Source organism: Pieris brassicae, chromosome 10 (genome assembly GCF_905147105.1).
Source record: "Pieris brassicae chromosome 10, ilPieBrab1.1, whole genome shotgun sequence".
In the NCBI taxonomy this organism is placed as follows: Eukaryota; Metazoa; Arthropoda; class Insecta; order Lepidoptera; family Pieridae; genus Pieris; species Pieris brassicae.
In genome coordinates this window covers 2,302,462-2,321,068 of record NC_059674.1, presented here as the reverse complement: position 1 = coordinate 2,321,068, position 18,607 = coordinate 2,302,462, and the positions used below count along the sequence as shown (strand labels likewise).

The 18,607-nt window shown below is 34.0% G+C and overlaps 1 protein-coding gene across 2 annotated transcripts; it reads left to right on the top strand.

Annotated features, from left to right (window-relative positions):
- Positions 1-5,639: 5,639 nt before the first annotated feature.
- On the top strand, positions 5,640-18,246 carry LOC123715720 (ankyrin repeat, SAM and basic leucine zipper domain-containing protein 1). 2 transcript variants are annotated; one of them, XM_045670969.1, is made up of 9 exons: positions 5,640-5,659; positions 6,318-6,413; positions 6,593-6,710; positions 7,011-7,136; positions 7,865-8,091; positions 8,727-8,977; positions 9,413-9,664; positions 15,869-16,097; positions 18,075-18,246. In XM_045670969.1, exons 2-9 carry the CDS (start codon positions 6,345-6,347, stop codon positions 18,228-18,230), a joined length of 1,428 nt encoding a protein of 475 aa, XP_045526925.1. In that variant the 5' UTR covers positions 5,640-5,659; positions 6,318-6,344; the 3' UTR covers positions 18,231-18,246. The 2 variants fall into 2 exon arrangements, with proteins under 2 accessions (XP_045526925.1, XP_045526923.1); XM_045670967.1 differs by lacking the exon at positions 5,640-5,659 and adding an exon at positions 6,132-6,188.
- The last annotated feature ends 361 nt before the right edge of the window (positions 18,247-18,607 follow it).

Below are 18,607 nucleotides of genomic sequence, written 5' to 3'. Positions count from 1 at the left end.
GCGAAGTGCATTGCAAGTTTTCGTCGGCAGCAGTAACTTTGAGATATATGTGATAAATACGCCCGGATTATATATTCTTTGAATTTTATTGCAGTTGATATGGAGTTGTGTTTTCACTTGTATTATCTCTTATTCATTTATTTTTATAAAAGACACATTTGTAGAATAAAAGTATTATACAATTTTTAATGTGACAACTTATAGGCAAACATATTCACGAATAGATAACAAATAAAATTAAACAAAATTTTAATATAAACGAAATCGATTGCAAAGTGTGAGCCACTATGGATATCCAGACATACAGGGCGGGATTTAGGATTTGGCCTCGGGCCAACAAAGTAGTGGAGGCCCCAAATTATTTTCCAAAATGAAAATCAGTTGAGTTTTTCAAACAATAATGAATCGTTTTCTAGTGCTAACTAGTCGGAATTTAAAACATATTTACTTCTCTATTGTATGGGCCCCACTTTTGTGGAGGCCCCAGGGATGTAGCCTTGGTAGCGCTCCCCTAAATCCGGCCTGGCCTGGAGAAATTTAGGTAATACGCAAAATATATTTTTTTTTTACTTATACATAATTTGAATAAAATTAACAATATTTTGTTTTATGCAATATCTTAACAGTCTTAAATTATTTGAACATAAATATGTCGTAAATCAAACGTAGATTTTATTAGTGCCACGAATCTCGTAACAATTCATAACCTATTTTTTATTTATTGTATAAATGATCTTAATATAAAGGAAGTTGGTGTGGTGGAAACACAAACTGTACACAGTTTTTCTCCCCACGAAATATATTTTGTATTAATATATTTTACAAAAATATTACCATTGAACTAAGGTGACGAACAAGACAAACTCCAATACACTTACGAGCATCTAACAGCGTATACATATTTAACACGCATATTTACCGATAGGGTGGGCGAGGGTGGAGGGAGGGTCATTCAATGAGATTGCTTCTTGCCACTCTGAAGTAATGGATCTGCCCAAATAGAGTTTATTGAGGAAACTGATCGCGCTAGTTCGCAGGCTTTTCTCAAATTGAAAATTGTAATAGAGTAATTAGCTCTTACGTATGACCAAAGACAATTACTTTTATTTATCTTTGACATATGCAAATGTCAATTTGACATTGACACTCAACGCTGATTCAGAAAGATACTTTTATATTTATACTATATGATTTACCACACTTACACATGCACTAAATTCAGTTTTTTTTTATGTTTTCTAACTAGGTCTGGTCAAACCCATATAGTCCTGACAATCAAACAACATCCTCGCTTCGTAGGTGAACTCCAGAAGTCCAGTTGTTTCCAAATCGTTGTACGTATGAAGCTCTTACTGTTACAGCTCCACAGAGAATACAAAGAAGAATGAATAACGTAATTTACAAGACAATTCTTTCGCAATGGATATGAGGATTAAATTACTTGTGAAACTGATGTAAAGGAAATGGGATTTGTATGTCGACAATTTGCGTGCACAGGCCCTACCGTGATCGTTTAAGAATTGTCAAAATGACGCCAATGAAAACTGAACACTACATTATCAAAGTAAAGTTGACTTTCGTATACATAAGTATGTCTTCTTCTAACCTTTGCTCGGTCGCTCAGTGTTTTATCGAAATATAGGTCTTATAGTAGGAAACATAATTCAATATCTGGATTAACTATTCAAAGATGGAGAAATACGAAAATAAGGCTGGATGTTTGGAATTTCAGATTTATCCAGAAAAGTTTTGTCCGTTTCGAAGCCTGGTACACTCCGGGACGCATTTCCTGCTATTTACAAGCGGCATCAATTACGTTTTGTTATTTTTGATTTTGTTTACATTCAAACTTTATTATAAAAATAAAAATAGCCTGTATTTATGTAACATAATAAATATAAATACATGTAATTTATGTTACATTATGTTAGTTTTAAAGAGTTCTTTTAATAACATACATGCCACTTACATGAGAGAAAAAGAGACACGCTAAAACGCTGGTACGCTGGTATTGCATTAGAGTCCATGTACCAAAATACTTTACAGGCGTATACGAAATGCAACCCCTGCTACTAAGTTTAACACTAGTTTCCAAGGTGAAGGACTTTAAACTTATTTTTTTTAAATATACTGTAATGTGGCCCTTCAGGCACTAAAGTTAAACACTTAGTAGTTTTTTTGGTGTTTCACTACACTTAGTTAATTTATGAACGTTAAACAATAAAAACAAATAATTATTGTTAAAAAATAATAATAATCAATGGCGCTACAACCCTTTTAAGTCTGGGCCTCAGATTTTTGAATCTGTTTCATGATCATTTGTTCGAATCGAAATCGTATAGGCAATAGATCAGCCTTCTGTGCCTGACGCACGCCGTCGACTTTGTGGGTGTAAGGCAAGCCGGTTTCCTCACGATGTTTTCCTTCACCGTTCGAGCTAATTTTAAATGCGCTATGTGCGCTAAAAAAACCCATTGATGCACAGCCGGGGATCGAACCTACGACCATAGGGATGAGAGTCGCACGTTGAAGCCACTAAGCAAACACTACTCCTGCTGCAAAAGAAAATACTGATGGAAATAAAAAAATCAGATACACAGCACGATCATTGATCTTTTAGGTCGGTAACTCAATGTTGATCGGCGTCAAAATACACTAAAGAATCATATTGCTGCTGTTATAAAAATAAATAATAATATTAAACGAGCTTAAAAGCGATTTCGATTTAAAATAATCCAAAAATTTCGTTAAATATTGGCTACGTATAAGTAATGGCTACAATAAAAATATCTAAAACGGAGTCTAGTTCATTATCCAAATGGACTACAGCTATTTGATCCACTTATGTGATTGCCTGCAAACATTATCTTCTAGTGAATGGAAGCCATAAGTTTACCTCGTAACTCTTCTAACAATATTCTTTTGTAAGATACTAAGTGGTAGGTTATATAATATTTTTTGTGTTTTTATCTTCCTTACTAAGGCTAAATTAAATGTTTGAAAAATTGAATTTTGATTTTCATTTATTTTATTATCGCCCTGCATGAATAACAATAAATAATGTGATTTGATTAACTTTAAAATGCCTCATGTAAAATCTAATACGCTTTTGACTTTGAAAATCTTACCCTTTGAGAGTTGACAATGTTACCTTAACCGTAAGATTAATTAAATAATAGAAAAAACGTCAAAAGAGAAATGTGCCGTGGTTCAAATAAATTCTCACGATTGAGAGGCACTAAACTAACATTATTCATAAGTTAATTCAGTAAGTAGCGGACATATTTCTTGAATAACATGAAAATATAACTACAATATTAAATATTTGTAAAACATGAGACAGATATAGCCCATTTACATCTATTGCTCTCATCCGAGATGCTACGAAGAAATCAGCAAGATACAAGATAATGGTCCCATCCAATCACTTAGCTAGCCTCCGATAATTTATGTAACAAGATACTTTTGTATTTTATTTTACTGTTATATTTACTTTATACAGTCCAAATTGTAAGTAAATAGACTTCGTAAATCAATTGGTCAAGTCTAGTGCTTGTTAACTGTGTATCGTCGCTTTCGGATTAAGGCGCCAACTGTCATGACAACCTGACATAGAATCTTGATAAGTGACATTTATAGTTGGCGCGAGATATGTCTCTACGTTGCCATAGAAGAAATACTTACTTAACCACCATATTAAGTAATCCTAACTATTGTTACGATAACAATTTGTTTTTTAATGCAGAGCGCTTTTACTATTCAAACTTTTGTGATGTAACCTTAAGGCGTTTGACTTAACATTGCGAGAATGCGTGCAGCAAATATCATCATAGAGGTCGTAAGAGAAATGAATATCAAAATTTAAAATATATGCTTTGATCGGAGTTATTATATTGTTACGTAGTTAAGACAGGACAACGTCTGTCGGGTCGGCTAATTCATTTATATGGAACTTTTTAAGGATTTAAGGGGGTTTAGTCAAGATGCCTTAACAGAAGTGTATGTAGAAAGTCGATAATTAAATTTGTTTGGAAATGGCAGTTCGTGTCGACAATTTTCATACGAATTTAGTTCGCAAGATATTGCAATATTTAAGCCTGCTTTTAAGTGCAGATGACTAATATGACATGGCAACAGAATTATTTTTCAAATTATTAGATTACATAGAGAATCTTAAAAGTTTCAGCTAATGTAACCAATTACTTTTTTAAACTGATATAATTAATTAATTAGATTTATCATTGCCAAATAACAACATCTTATTTGGCAAAATTATACAGTAACATGAACCATTAAATTGAACATTAATATAAATTTGATGATTTTGCTTTTTAAATATGACTCGGCGCTACAAAAGCCAACTTCGCTAATAAGAAATGTTGTATTCATGGATAACTCTTTACGTTTGTGCCAAAACGATTGTGTCTAATATTTCTGCACTGCAGTAAACGTCACGGAGTCAATCCTCTAGAAATTTCACGAGCAATGTTGAAATAAGTTTTCAAAATAATTAGATCCATGAAGAACGGGGTAGGTTCTGACGGCTATTACTTACAACGCAATATCAAATTGCTTTCAATTTATTTCGCATTTGCCGTCTTTGAGTTTCGCTTTGTAGAGGCTTCTGATGTCGGACCGAGGCAACAATAAAATGTATTCGTCTCCGGAATGTTTAATATGGGGAAAAGTTTAATAACGCGTTGGGCGGCCGTTGGGCGGCTTTGGGCGGCGGTCAGCGCCTGGCTTGGCCCACTGCGATAAATCAAATCTCGCTACCTTCACTGCTACAGAAAAATGCTTATTACATTCGGAAATATTACTCTTGAGGTTCTCAAATATTTCTAAATAGGTTTATATTGTTACGAAGGGCGATAGTCGTTTATTTATGCAATTATCACCAAGAATCAAATCAGGATATATAATCTATTATTATCACATAATATACAGCAATATATACATACAATAGCTTTTAATATAATTTTAAATCAATTATCAGATAAAAATTAACAATCGCAAAGGTTTCATAATAAATATGCATGAATTTTATTAAAAATGACATAAATGCGATAACTGTGTCCCAAACAGAGTGAAATTTTTGAAAGATATGAAGTGGGTATTGTCATATTTTACTGGAGTTGAAAATAATAAAATAAAGTCTCGAGCCGTGAATGCTATTCAAAGGATACTTGTACAAGTTCCAATGAGAGTCCCTAACGTCAACGCCGAAGGTGCCCCACGGCATCACATCATTAGCAAGCGGCACCTGTGAGGACTACGAGATTTGTCTGCGTAACTCCACAAACGACAATTCCCTAATAGACTATACATTGTTTCATGATATGCGAGCAAAACAATGTAAACTGTCACCGAGCAAGCAATGTATAAAGCACAAAAAATATTTTTACATACGTACAGGAATTTCAACAACAATTCGGAACGGGATGACTTGTGGGTTCATCAAGACGCAACAGACGAAGCTTGGCAGCCCTAAAGCTCAGCGCTGACACAATAGCTCCCTGACGTTAATTAAATGTTAACAAACGCTCTCGTAGTCGCTTAATTGGAACTGTTGTCTATTATCCTTCCGACGCTAAGAATGAGTTCCAAGCTTGAGATCCACACTTCAAAGATTCAAGTCCATCATTCTCATAGAATCTTGGTTAGTAAAAGTAAAAATATGTGGAACAATATGCAAAAAAATACCAATTAATGATTTTTATTCAGGAACTCTTATAATGTAAAGACTGTCTAATATTAAAATCGGTGTCGTTGATCTGTGCTTGGTAGTAGCTTATGCGCTGTCATTTATTATTATTTCCTAGTAGTGGATAATAAAACCTGTAGCCAAACCAGCGCTTTTTTAAAGCCCTAATGTGGCGCTTTTGAGAATATGTGAGAGGGATTTGGTTTGAATTTAAAAAAACTGCGGAAATTGGATTCTTTCTTAACTTAACTTCTTATGACTCAACAATTAGTGTTATTGTTCCTGACCAAATCCATGGTCATATAAAAAAGTATAACTGCTCTGTCATTTTGAGTTCGTGAAGAAAGGAAATCTTATATCTCAAATGTCAAATGTCAGTGGTTTATGTCAACAATCAACATTAAAGATCAACAGATGAAATTGAAAATAGCATTTTTTATGTTTAAAATTTAAACGAAGAAAAAAATTATATTTTAAAGTAAAGGTAATTCTTCTTTTTCGTGTTTTACCTTATTACGTGCGTGTTAAAAAATAGTGTATAAAATAATACATGAAATGTGAATAATACTAATTATTATTTAAAACGGCTATAAACTTTGAATATGTATTTCAGGTTCTCAGCTCATAGTATTGTTTTGTGATGTATTATGGTACAGGTTTTACTTCTGAAGAGACAGACAGTGACGACTTTTTATTTGATGATGAGCCGGTAAATATGCAATTTATATATACTAAACAATACAACTATGTATTGCAAAATCGAATTTTATTGTCAATTGGAAAACATCAAGAAAATCTTGAATGAAAATCTACTGTTGATGATACATCTATTCAATCATTCCAATTATGAATTTATATGTTGTCTTTTAAACATTGTAATGCTTACAGAAAAAGCGTAAAAACTACTTCACATTTCAAGAGAATGTAGTTAAAAAGACTGAAAATAAATTACAAGCAGCTATAATAAATGGTGACCTTAAAGAGGTAGAGAAAATTATAGATCTTGGTAAGTTATATTTATAATTTGCAACATAGTAATTAAAGATACAGAAGACAATGTAAGTTGGGTCTATGCCAAAATAAAGCATATGAAAGTTCTGACATTTAAGATAGCATAAATTATGTTGTTAGTTTTCTATTATTAGTAGTAGTGCAACAATTTAAATAGTTATAACAAGCTCATGCATAGTCATAGATGTGATGTCAGAATGGAGAAATATGATGTTTTTTTTTTCTTTTGTTTAGATTCATCATGATGCCATGATAATTGCAATAACATTATTAATTTAAAGGAAATCAATTTCAGAGTTGAACAATGTTAATTTCAAATTGGACAGTGGATGGACAGCTCTCATGCATGCTTGTTTTCATGCTCAAAAGAAAATTGTTGATTTTCTTCTTGAAAAAGGTGCTGATCCAAATTTGCATTCTGGTAAGAACATATTACATAAGTTTACTTATTTAACATGATACATTTAGTTTATTATTATTAAACAATACCTCTAAAAATACTTATTTTCATAAAGATAAAATGAAATAAGGAGCCTATATGGAATGGATGTGATACTATGGTGGTTATGAATATTACAATTAACAAGTTATATCATGAAAACAGTTTTGTATGATAGGTTTGATGAATAACATGATAAAAGTTTTTTAAAAAATGTGTGCGTGTATTAGTGTACATACGTAAGAAGTGAAACTTCTTTTTCAAAAGATATTCAATATATGCAACTTTACCGAAATTGGTTCAATGAAGTTTAATTAGATAAAGTTTAACAAAAGGCTTTTATTATCATACACATGAATACATATAATACAATTTCATGTTTCCTTATACTACTAAGATTTTTATAGAATTTCATTAATTGTAATAGAATTATTACTATTATTATATATTTTTGTTATGAATGACTGCGAATCTGTTGGAATCAACCATGGTAGGGACAAGAAAAAGATGGCGCGTAGCGGAAAATTGTGATGATAATTTTTTTTTCAACTCTGATAAAGAAGTTTCACTTCAAAAATTTGCTGGCTCTGTTGACTGTTAGCTGTATTGTCTTTCTTTAGTTTATTACATAACTGAAGTTTTGAATGTGTTGGGCTATTAAAAAAGTTTTAATTTAAGCACAAGCAATGTTTTATAAAAATACTTTACAGATTCCGTGACACCTGTGATGGTAGCATGTTCAAATACCAATGCTAGTGAAGACATATTTTATGATATAGTAAAAAACTTAATTGCACACAATTGTTTACTGAACATTGGTGATAAATATGGGCAAACACCGTTAATGAGAGCTGTTGGCAGTGGTTTGGTAACAGTAGTCCAACTTCTACTATCAAAGAATATAAATATTGAAATGCGAGATAGACAAGGATGGACTGTGAGTTTTTTGCTCTTTATTAAAAAAAACTAAATATTTTTTTTTTAAATACTGTAATTAATTACTCCTACAATAATTGACACTTAACTAAATATGACTATTGGCCCGATATGAGGTGCACAACAAATAATTAATATTATAGACTTATTACTATTTGAGAATTTGACCGGTCTGATGTGAGGTATCCGATCAGAGCTGTTGGTATCTGTTGTCCGCTTCCTATATATAATAGTGTAGCGTCAGAGGGGTACAGGCAATAGCTTATACGGGGTCAATGTAACATGGTCAACAAAAAGAAAACCTACTGGCTTCTTAGATTAAAGGTTATTTATAAATGGTAAATAACTTAAGTGATATTTATCTTTATAAATATAGTTATTATTTATGTACACAAAATTCCGTAAAATAGCCTAAATTTTAAAATGTTACAGTTTTTAATTTGTCTATTTTGAACTGTTTATTATTTAGTTAAGCGTATTTCAAGTGACGTAAAAATTCGGACTAACTAGTACAGACAGAAAAAATATAAATTTGTGCATTTAATAACATTTACAATATCATGGCAGTCTCACGAACATCCTCAAAGCATTGTTTTGGTCTGAAGAGAAATAAATAATAAATTTTAAATGTTTCAGGCACTTTTCTGGGCTTCACATCATAATCAAGCTAAAATTCTAGAAATTCTAATAGAAAAAGGGGCAAGAGTAAAAGAAGTGGACTTACAAGGCAGAACTGTCATGGATATAGCAGAATCCCACGGTTATCCAGAGATTATAGAAATGCTTAGTAATTATTTTGAAATTGAAGACGCAGAAATTTATGGAGAAGACATAAATGAGTTGACCACTTGGCAAGATTATTATCCCGGCATTAATAGTGATGAAAGGTATTTTATTCCTTTGTTCTCATCTTTACAGTTTAAAATAAATTGAATTTGTTTAAACAAATAAAGTGGACCAGTCTTGCGAATTGTGATATGGACCGCTAGAGTAATACGAACATCATCAAAGACATCTCATTTAATATCTCTGTTTTTTACCGCAGCCCATGGCTCGCAAGTGCGTTGCCGGCCTTTAAATAGCAATTCACTTATTTTCTGTGTTGTCCAACTGTCAGTTTAATTGTAAAATTGATTTGAGTTTCTACTGTTGATTTGAATGTCACGAGTTTTTGCAGAAATGACTCACTGTGTCCTCTATTTTTAAATAATTATAAGTCTATAATAATACATAGCTTCAATCCGTTAAAAAAGTGTTTTCTTTAAATGTGTAAAGGTTATGTTAATAAAAGACAATACTATTTTCTATTTATTTATTTTCAGACCGAAATACATCAATGAAATATCAAATCTTTTGTACGGTATGAATTGTGAAAGATTGAGATCTGTCATTATAAAGAATGATATCGATTTGAGAAGCTTTCTACTTCTAGAAGATGATGGTATGAGAGAATTGGGTGTTGAGATGCCATTTGAAAGACAAAGACTGAAGTATGGACTCCGAGCGTTTCATACAAAATCATGGAAATTGAATACAATTGCCGGACTTCATGTTAACAAAGGAGATAATTATAAGTAAGTTTAAAATCTGTATTGACATTTAAAAAAATAATTATATCTTAAGTAGCTAACTAGTTATTACTCATTTAAAAAACTTAACCAGAAGGCAAGACTTTCGTGTCTTTCTGTTAAATTGTGTTTATGGTGGGATGAACTGACATGACTTGGTTAAAACGGTGCAATTGGTTATTTGAGAGTATGAGAAACAAAGTGTTATTGAGAGTCCAATAAAGTATGGCTTTTAACAATATTGTGGATTAAAAAGACTTTTAAAAAATCATAATTTATCAAAAATCTATATAGAGGTTCTATATCAATAAATAAGGGAGTGTTCAAGTATGGCTATTGAGGTTTACAATAATTTACTAAACGAATTTAAAGATCTTCCGACTAGAGTCTGTAAAAATCAATTTGTTACTTATGGAAAAAAAATATGACTGAATAAATGATTATTGCGTTAGTAGTTATATAAGTTAAATAACATTAGATATGATATGTACGATACAAATAATATAAGAATTTACCAATTTTAATATGACTAATAATGTAAAATGTAAAACTCCTTCAAAGACAATTACTATTGTGTCACCTTTTTGTACCATATTCTTGCAATAAATTATTATTATTATTATAACGTCACGCATTTTTTGAGATTCTTGAACTCCCCCCTCCCATGAACAAACCGTAACGTTTTCTTTATCCAATAGTAAAACGTTTCGTGACCACCCCCAGTGACTCTTTAAACCTAAAACTTACCATTATGTGGTATAAAGTACTGGAATGTGGAAAATAATACTAAACAATAACACGTAATTCAATCGCCGCCCCGCATCGTAACGTTTTACAAGATGACATAGTGAATCCAATAGTAAAACGTTTCGTGACCACCCCTAGTGACTCTTTATACCTAAAACTTACCATTATGTGGTATAAAGTACTGGTATGTGGAAAATAATACTAAACAATAACGCGTAATTCAATCCCCGCCCCGCATCGTAACGTTTTACAAGATGACATAGTGAATCCAATAGTAAAACGTTTCGTGACCACCCCCAGTGACTCTTTAAACCTAAAACTTACCATTATGTGGTATAAAGTACTGGTATGTGGAAAATAATACTAAACAATAACGCGTAATTCAATCCCCACCCCACATCGTAACGTTTTACAAGATGACACCCCCCCACCCCTAGTGAATCCAATAGTAAAACGTTTCGTGACCACCCCCAGTGACTCTTTAAACCTAAAACTTACCATTATGTGGTATAAAGTACTGGTATGTGGAAAATAATACTAAACAATAACGCGTAATTCAATCCCCGCCCCGCATCGTAACGTTTAACAAGATGACATAGTGAATCCAATAGTAAAACGTTTCGTGACCACCCCCAGTGACTCTTTAAACCTAAAACTTACCATTATGTGGTATAAAGTACTGGTATGTGGAAAATAATACTAAACAATAACGCGTAATTCAATCCCCGCCCCGCATCGTAACGTTTTACAAGATGACATAGTGAATCCAATAGTAAAACGTTTCGTGACCACCCCCAGTGACTCTTTAAACCTAAAACTTACCATTATGTGGTATAAAGTACTGGTATGTGGAAAATAATACTAAACAATAACACGTAATTCAATCCCCGCCCCGCATCGTAACGTTTTACAAGATGACATAGTGAATCCAATAGTAAAACGTTTCGTGACCACCCCCAGTGACTCTTTAAACCTAAAACTTACCATTATGTGGTATATAGTACTGGTATGTGGAAAATAATACTAAACAATAACACGTAATTCAATCCCCGCCCCGCATCGTAACGTTTTACAAGATGACATAGTGAATCCAATAGTAAAACGTTTCGTGACCACCCCCAGTGACTCTTTAAACCTAAAACTTACCATTATGTGGTATAAAGTACTGGTATGTGGAAAATAATACTAAACAATAACGCGTAATTCAATCCCCGCCCCGCATCGTAACGTTTAACAAGATGACATAGTGAATCCAATAGTAAAACGTTTCGTGACCACCCCCAGTGACTCTTTAAACCTAAAACTTACCATTATGTGGTATAAAGTACTGGTATGTGGAAAATAATACTAAACAATAACGCGTAATTCAATCCCCGCCCCGCATCGTAACGTTTTACAAGATGACATAGTGAATCCAATAGTAAAACGTTTCGTGACCACCCCCAGTGACTCTTTAAACCTAAAACTTACCATTATGTGGTATAAAGTACTGGTATGTGGAAAATAATACTAAACAATAACGCGTAATTAAATCCCCGCCCCGCATCGTAACGTTTTACAAGATGACATAGTGAATCCAATAGTAAAACGTTTCGTGACCACCCCCAGTGACTCTTTAAACCTAAAACTTACCCATATGTGTTATAAAGTACTGGAATGTGGAAAATAATACTAAACAATAACACGTAATTCAATCCCCGCCCCACATCTTAACGTTTTACAAGATGACATAGTGAATCCAATAGTAAAACGTTTCGTGATCACCCCCAGTGACTCTTTAAACCTAAAACTTACCCATATGTGTTATAAAGTACTGGAATGTGGAAAATAATACTAAACAATAACACGTAATTCAATCCCCGCGCCGTATCGTAACGTTTTACAAGATGACATAGTGAATCCAATAGTAAAACTTTTCGTGACCACCCCCCCAGTGACTCTTTAAACCTAAAACTTACCCATATGTGTTATAAAGTACTGGAATGTGGAAAATAATACTAAACAATAACACGTAATTCAATCCCCGCCCCGCATCGTAACGTTTTACAAGATGACATAGTGAATCCAATAGTAAAACGTTTCGTGACCACTCCCAGTGACTCTTTAAACCTAAAACTTACCATTATGTGGTATAAAGTACTGGAATGTGGAAAATAATACTAAACAATAACACGTAATTCAATCCCCGCCCCGCATCGTAACGTTTTACAAGATGACATAGTGAATCCAATAGTAAAACGTTTCGTGACCACTCCCAGTGACTCTTTAAACCTAAAACTTACCATTATGTGGTATAAAGTACTGGAATATGGAAAATAATACTAAACAATAACACGTAATTCAATCCCCGCCCCGCATCGTAACGTTTTACAAGATGACATAGTGAATCCAATAGTAAAACGTTTCGTGACCACTCCCCAGTGACTCTTTAAACCTAAAACTTACCCATATGTGTTATAAAGTACTGGAATGTGGAAAATAATACTAAACAATAACACGTAATTCAATCCCCGCCCCACATCGTAACGTTTTACAAGATGACATAGTGAATCCAATAGTAAAACGTTTCGTGACCACTCCCAGTGACTCTTTAAACCTAAAACTTACCATTATGTGGTATAAAGTACTGGAATGTGGAAAATAATACTAAACAATAACACGTAATTCAATCCCCGCCCCGCATCGTAACGTTTTACAAGATGACATAGTGAATCCAATAGTAAAACGTTTCGTGACCACCCCCAGTGACTCTTTAAACCTAAAACTTACCATTATGTGGTATAAAGTACTGGTATGTGGAAAATAATACTAAACAATAACACGTAATTCAATCTCCGCCCCGCATCGTAACGTTTTACAAGATGACATAGTGAATCCAATAGTAAAACGTTTCGTGACCACTCCCAGTGACTCTTTAAACCTAAAACTTACCATTATGTGGTATAAAGTACTGGAATGTGGAAAATAATACTAAACAATAACACGTAATTCAATCCCCGCCCCGCATCGTAACGTTTTACAAGATGACATAGTGAATCCAATAGTAAAACGTTTCGTGACCACCCCCAGTGACTCTTTAAACCTAAAACTTACCATTATGTGGTATAAAGTACTGGTATGTGGAAAATAATACTAAACAATAACACGTAATTCAATCCCCGCCCCGCATCGTAACGTTTTACAAGATGACATAGTGAATCCAATAGTAAAACGTTTCGTGACCACCCCCAGTGACTCTTTAAACCTAAAACTTACCATTATGTGGTATAAAGTACTGGAATGTGGAAAATAATACTAAACAATAACACGTAATTCAATCCCCGCCCCGCATCGTAACGTTTTACAAGATGACATAGTGAATCCAATAGTAAAACGTTTCGTGACCACCCCCAGTGACTCTTTAAACCTAAAACTTACCATTATGTGGTATAAAGTACTGGTATGTGGAAAATAATACTAAACAATAACACGTAATTCAATCTCCGCCCCGCATCGTAACGTTTTACAAGATGACATAGTGAATCCAATAGTAAAACGTTTCGTGACCACTCCCAGTGACTCTTTAAACCTAAAACTTACCATTATGTGGTATAAAGTACTGGAATGTGGAAAATAATACTAAACAATAACACGTAATTCAATCCCCGCCCCGCATCGTAACGTTTTACAAGATGACATAGTGAATCCAATAGTAAAACGTTTCGTGACCACCCCCAGTGACTCTTTAAACCTAAAACTTACCATTATGTGGTATAAAGTACTGGTATGTGGAAAATAATACTAAACAATAACACGTAATTCAATCCCCGCCCCGCATCGTAACGTTTTACAAGATGACATAGTGAATCCAATAGTAAAACGTTTCGTGACCACCCCCAGTGACTCTTTAAACCTAAAACTTACCATTATGTGGTATAAAGTACTGGAATGTGGAAAATAATACTAAACAATAACACGTAATTCAATCCCCGCCCCACATCGTAACGTTTTACAAGATGACATAGTGAATCCAATAGTAAAACGTTTCGTGACCACTCCCAGTGACTCTTTAAACCTAAAACTTACCATTATGTGGTGTTAAGTACTGGAATGTGGAAAATAATACTAAACAATAACGCGTAATTCAATCCCCGCCCCGCATCGTAACGTTTTACAAGATGACATAGTGAATCCAATAGTAAAACGTTTCGTGACCACCCCCAGTGACTCTTTAAACCTAAAACTTACCATTATGTGGTGTTAAGTACTGGAATGTGGAAAATAATACTAAACAATAACGCGTAATTCAATCCCCGCCCCGCATCGTAACGTTTTACAAGATGACATAGTGAATCCAATAGTAAAACGTTTCGTGACCACCCCCAGTGACTCTTTAAACCTAAAACTTACCATTATGTGGTGTTAAGTACTGGAATGTGGAAAATAATACTAAACAATAACGCGTAATTCAATCCCCGCCCCGCATCGTAACGTTTTACAAGATGACATAGTGAATCCAATAGTAAAACGTTTCGTGACCACCCCCAGTGACTCTTTAAACCTAAAACTTACCATTATGTGGTGTTAAGTACTGGAATGTGGAAAATAATACTAAACAATAACGCGTAATTCAATCCCCGCCCCGCATCGTAACGTTTTACAAGATGACATAGTGAATCCAATAGTAAAACGTTTCGTGACCACCCCCAGTGACTCTTTAAACCTAAAACTTACCATTATGTGGTGTTAAGTACTGGAATGTGGAAAATAATACTAAACAATAACGCGTAATTCAATCCCCGCCCCGCATCGTAACGTTTTACAAGATGACATAGTGAATCCAATAGTAAAACGTTTCGTGACCACCCCCAGTGACTCTTTAAACCTAAAACTTACCATTATGTGGTGTTAAGTACTGGAATGTGGAAAATAATACTAAACAATAACGCGTAATTCAATCCCCGCCCCGCATCGTAACGTTTTACAAGATGACATAGTGAATCCAATAGTAAAACGTTTCGTGACCACCCCCAGTGACTCTTTAAACCTAAAACTTACCAATATGAGGTGTAAAGTACTGGAAAGTCGAAAATAATATTACCGCGTTATGCAATCCCCGCCTCGCATTGTAACGTTATAGAAGAGGAACCCAAATTCGTTACGTAATACTTGAACGCTCCCTAAACTGAAATGGTTTTTGAAATTCTGACAATTGTTATTCTAGAACATCCATGGGGGTTATTCGGGTTCCTCTAAAGGTTCCTCCAAAGGTATCTCTGGACCACCACTTTATTTTTTGGGACTTTTCACTTCACCTGTATATTTGATTGATAATGTTATGTAATATACTATAAAAATTCTACCTTTTAATTATAAACCAATTTTGTACGCAGAATAAGCAAAGTTTACAGTGTACCACCATCATACTTTTGTACCATATTCTTGCAAATTAATTGTGAATAATTAAATCGTATATATTTTCAGTGTCGTGGATTGCCTGGCAATTTTAGGCAGTCATCTACAACAAATATATATATTGGAAGCGACAGTTCAGTACGTCCTACGTGATTACTGTCGGATCCAAAATCAGATAAAATTTGAACCACCAGATTCGCCCATTACTAGGCAGATGCAAACCGGTGTTAAGAAAATCTTGGGAAATATTAACAGTATTAGACGGGAGATCAAAGCTATGAAAGGAATTCATACAAAGGTATTTTAAATGTAGTGCGATAGACAAACTAAATTATTATTTTTTTTTTTTTATTACGACCACATAATTGGGACAAACACATGATATAAATTGACATAGATACGAAAAAGAAATATAGAAAAATCGGTGCCGTCCCTATAACATGTGGACACGACCAGTGAAATCAAGTAGATACAAAATACACTGTTAATACAAACAACCATAAAAATCTTAATACAAACTATAAAATAATTAAACTATTTGAACTAAGAAAATTATACAGGAAACCATAAGCCGAAGTTGGATTAGGTAGTATATTAAAAGGCTTTTTTATTTGTATTGCTGGGAATGATGGTAGAGAAAAAAAATTATGTAAATAATTATAAGTTTCTAATAATAATACATAGTTTTAAAAGTGTTTTCTAAATGTGTAAAAGCTATGTTAACAAAAGACAATACTATGATGGTAAACAGTTCCTCGAACCGAAAGTGACCAACCAGTCTGACCCGAAGGACTAAAGTCGAGAAGTGGTTTTCACAACGGAAACACTTCGTTAGCGCGTTTCATGGTATGACGTCATCGCGGTTATTGTAGGTCGCTACAGTACTTACATCAAAATTTAATTGGGCATCTGGACTTTTGCCTCTTGCTAACATAGTAAAAGAATTGAGAAATTTGGATGTATCAATAATTTTGAGTACTTTCGACTTAAATTGTGATAATTTTAAATTTCTGGGATTTATAATAAAATATTAATTTTTACTCCTGCGCATTGCCACTACTGGACTCGTATAGCAAATTATACAAGCCAAGAGTTGATGACAGTTAGGTCAGTTTTTATTGTTTTGCCCGAGTTCCCTGGGTTGAATGCCTAGTGCGACCCCCGGGGTCTCAATGCGGTGCCAGACGTCATTCATTCAGAATGAATGTGTCCGGCATAGCAGGCGATATGGAGGGCTCAGGAGGAAATTTTAGTGGGTCGGGTTTCTCCCCTCTGATTAGCAGAGGGACAAGAGTTAACCATCCCCACAGTCCCCGCGATAGCGACTGCATGCGCTCGCGGGCCTGCAGTTGTGCATTTTTACCTCCTTCATAAAAAAAAAGTTTTTATTGTTTTAAAAATGTACCACAGACTACATATTTGTTCATTTTGACATGTCAGTTGTCAGAAGAAATTATGGGTTTGCAGTCGATTGTATATCGAATTGTCAATTAAATACAGCATACTTACATAAAAGTTATATTAAAAAAAAAACTGAATAAAACTTTTTTATAAATTTGATGATTATTTAAATTATCCTTGTGATTGCTTGTTCGAACAATTTGTATGACTCAAAACTTAGCGATTAGCGGCAGTTTCTTGCCAGTTCTTGCCAGCTTTATAGATTTTACATCTTTTCTGTTGACGTCCATAAGTGTATTTGTTTGCCTATATGAATAAAGTTGTTGAGTTTGAGTTGATTACTATAGTTATAAGCAATGCGTGTGCGCATTTGTGGATACCAATTTGCGTCTATTGTACTATCTTCATACTCCTATAGAAACCTTTGGCGTTACGTAGATATGTGGGGTCACTCTGCATCTTCTACCGCATTTACCATGATGTTCAGAGGAGTTGTTCGGATACTTGCAGCTGATTTTCATCACCGTCGAGGCAGAATATAAAATTCCACCCGTATCACCTCGATATCCGCCGTTCCACGGCCGAGCGATTTTCAAGGCCATTTTTGCCGCGCACCACCGCTATGTGGAACCAGCTGCCCTGTGAAGTATTTTTGAGCCACTTAGGGTGCTTCAAGAAAAGAGCGTACCAATTGTTGAAAGGCCGGTAACGTACTTTCGAGCCTTCTGGCAATGTGAGTGTCCATGGGCGGCGGTATCACTTAACATCAGTTGAGCCTACTGCCCGTTTGCCCCCTGTTCTATAAAAAAAAGGAACGTAATTGGCCGTAATACCTAACTTTATTTTATATATGTCCTATACATTTTTTTTACAGATAAGTAAGAAAAATCCTAAACCAGCTGATCTGATCAAAGAGAAGTCGACCAAAGACATCGCATTTGGATACCTCACTGAAGTTTTAGTTGTTTGCTCCTTAGGAGTCCTTGCCTACACTACCAAAAACTATGTTACAAGTTTTATAAGAAAATAAATATTTTTCTCATGTTTTTTTTAATTTATTATAAGTGTTTTTCCTCGATTACTACATTATAATAAGCCCAATCACAGGTTGAGTTAAATTACAGCTGTGCATTACGTAACGCATGTCTTCCAAGTACATTCCAGTTCAGTTTGACGCCAAGAAAGAGGGTTATAGCGCCATACGATTAGTTATTACTAATATTAAAAAAAACTTTAACTGAATTTATTTATATTATTCGATGTTGCTTTAAGCAAACGTGGTTAGGGACATACATTTTGCTTAAAAGGATTCCCAAATGTTACACATTATAATGTATATGTACTTAAAATGAATAAAGCCATTTTCATTTTTGATGTGAAACTTCTTTGTCGGCGTTGTAAAAAAGT

Bases quoted from the DNA above. Each gene is read 5' to 3' on its own strand.
- LOC123715720 (XM_045670969.1), top strand. From the start codon at position 6,345: ATGTATTATGGTACAGGTTTTACTTCTGAAGAGACAGACAGTGACGAC. The intron at 6,414-6,592 runs GTAAATATGCAA...TAATGCTTACAG, and splicing joins TTTTATTTGATGATGAGCCG to AAAAAGCGTAAAAACTACTT. The intron at 8,092-8,726 runs GTGAGTTTTTTG...TAAATGTTTCAG, and splicing joins GAGATAGACAAGGATGGACT to GCACTTTTCTGGGCTTCACA.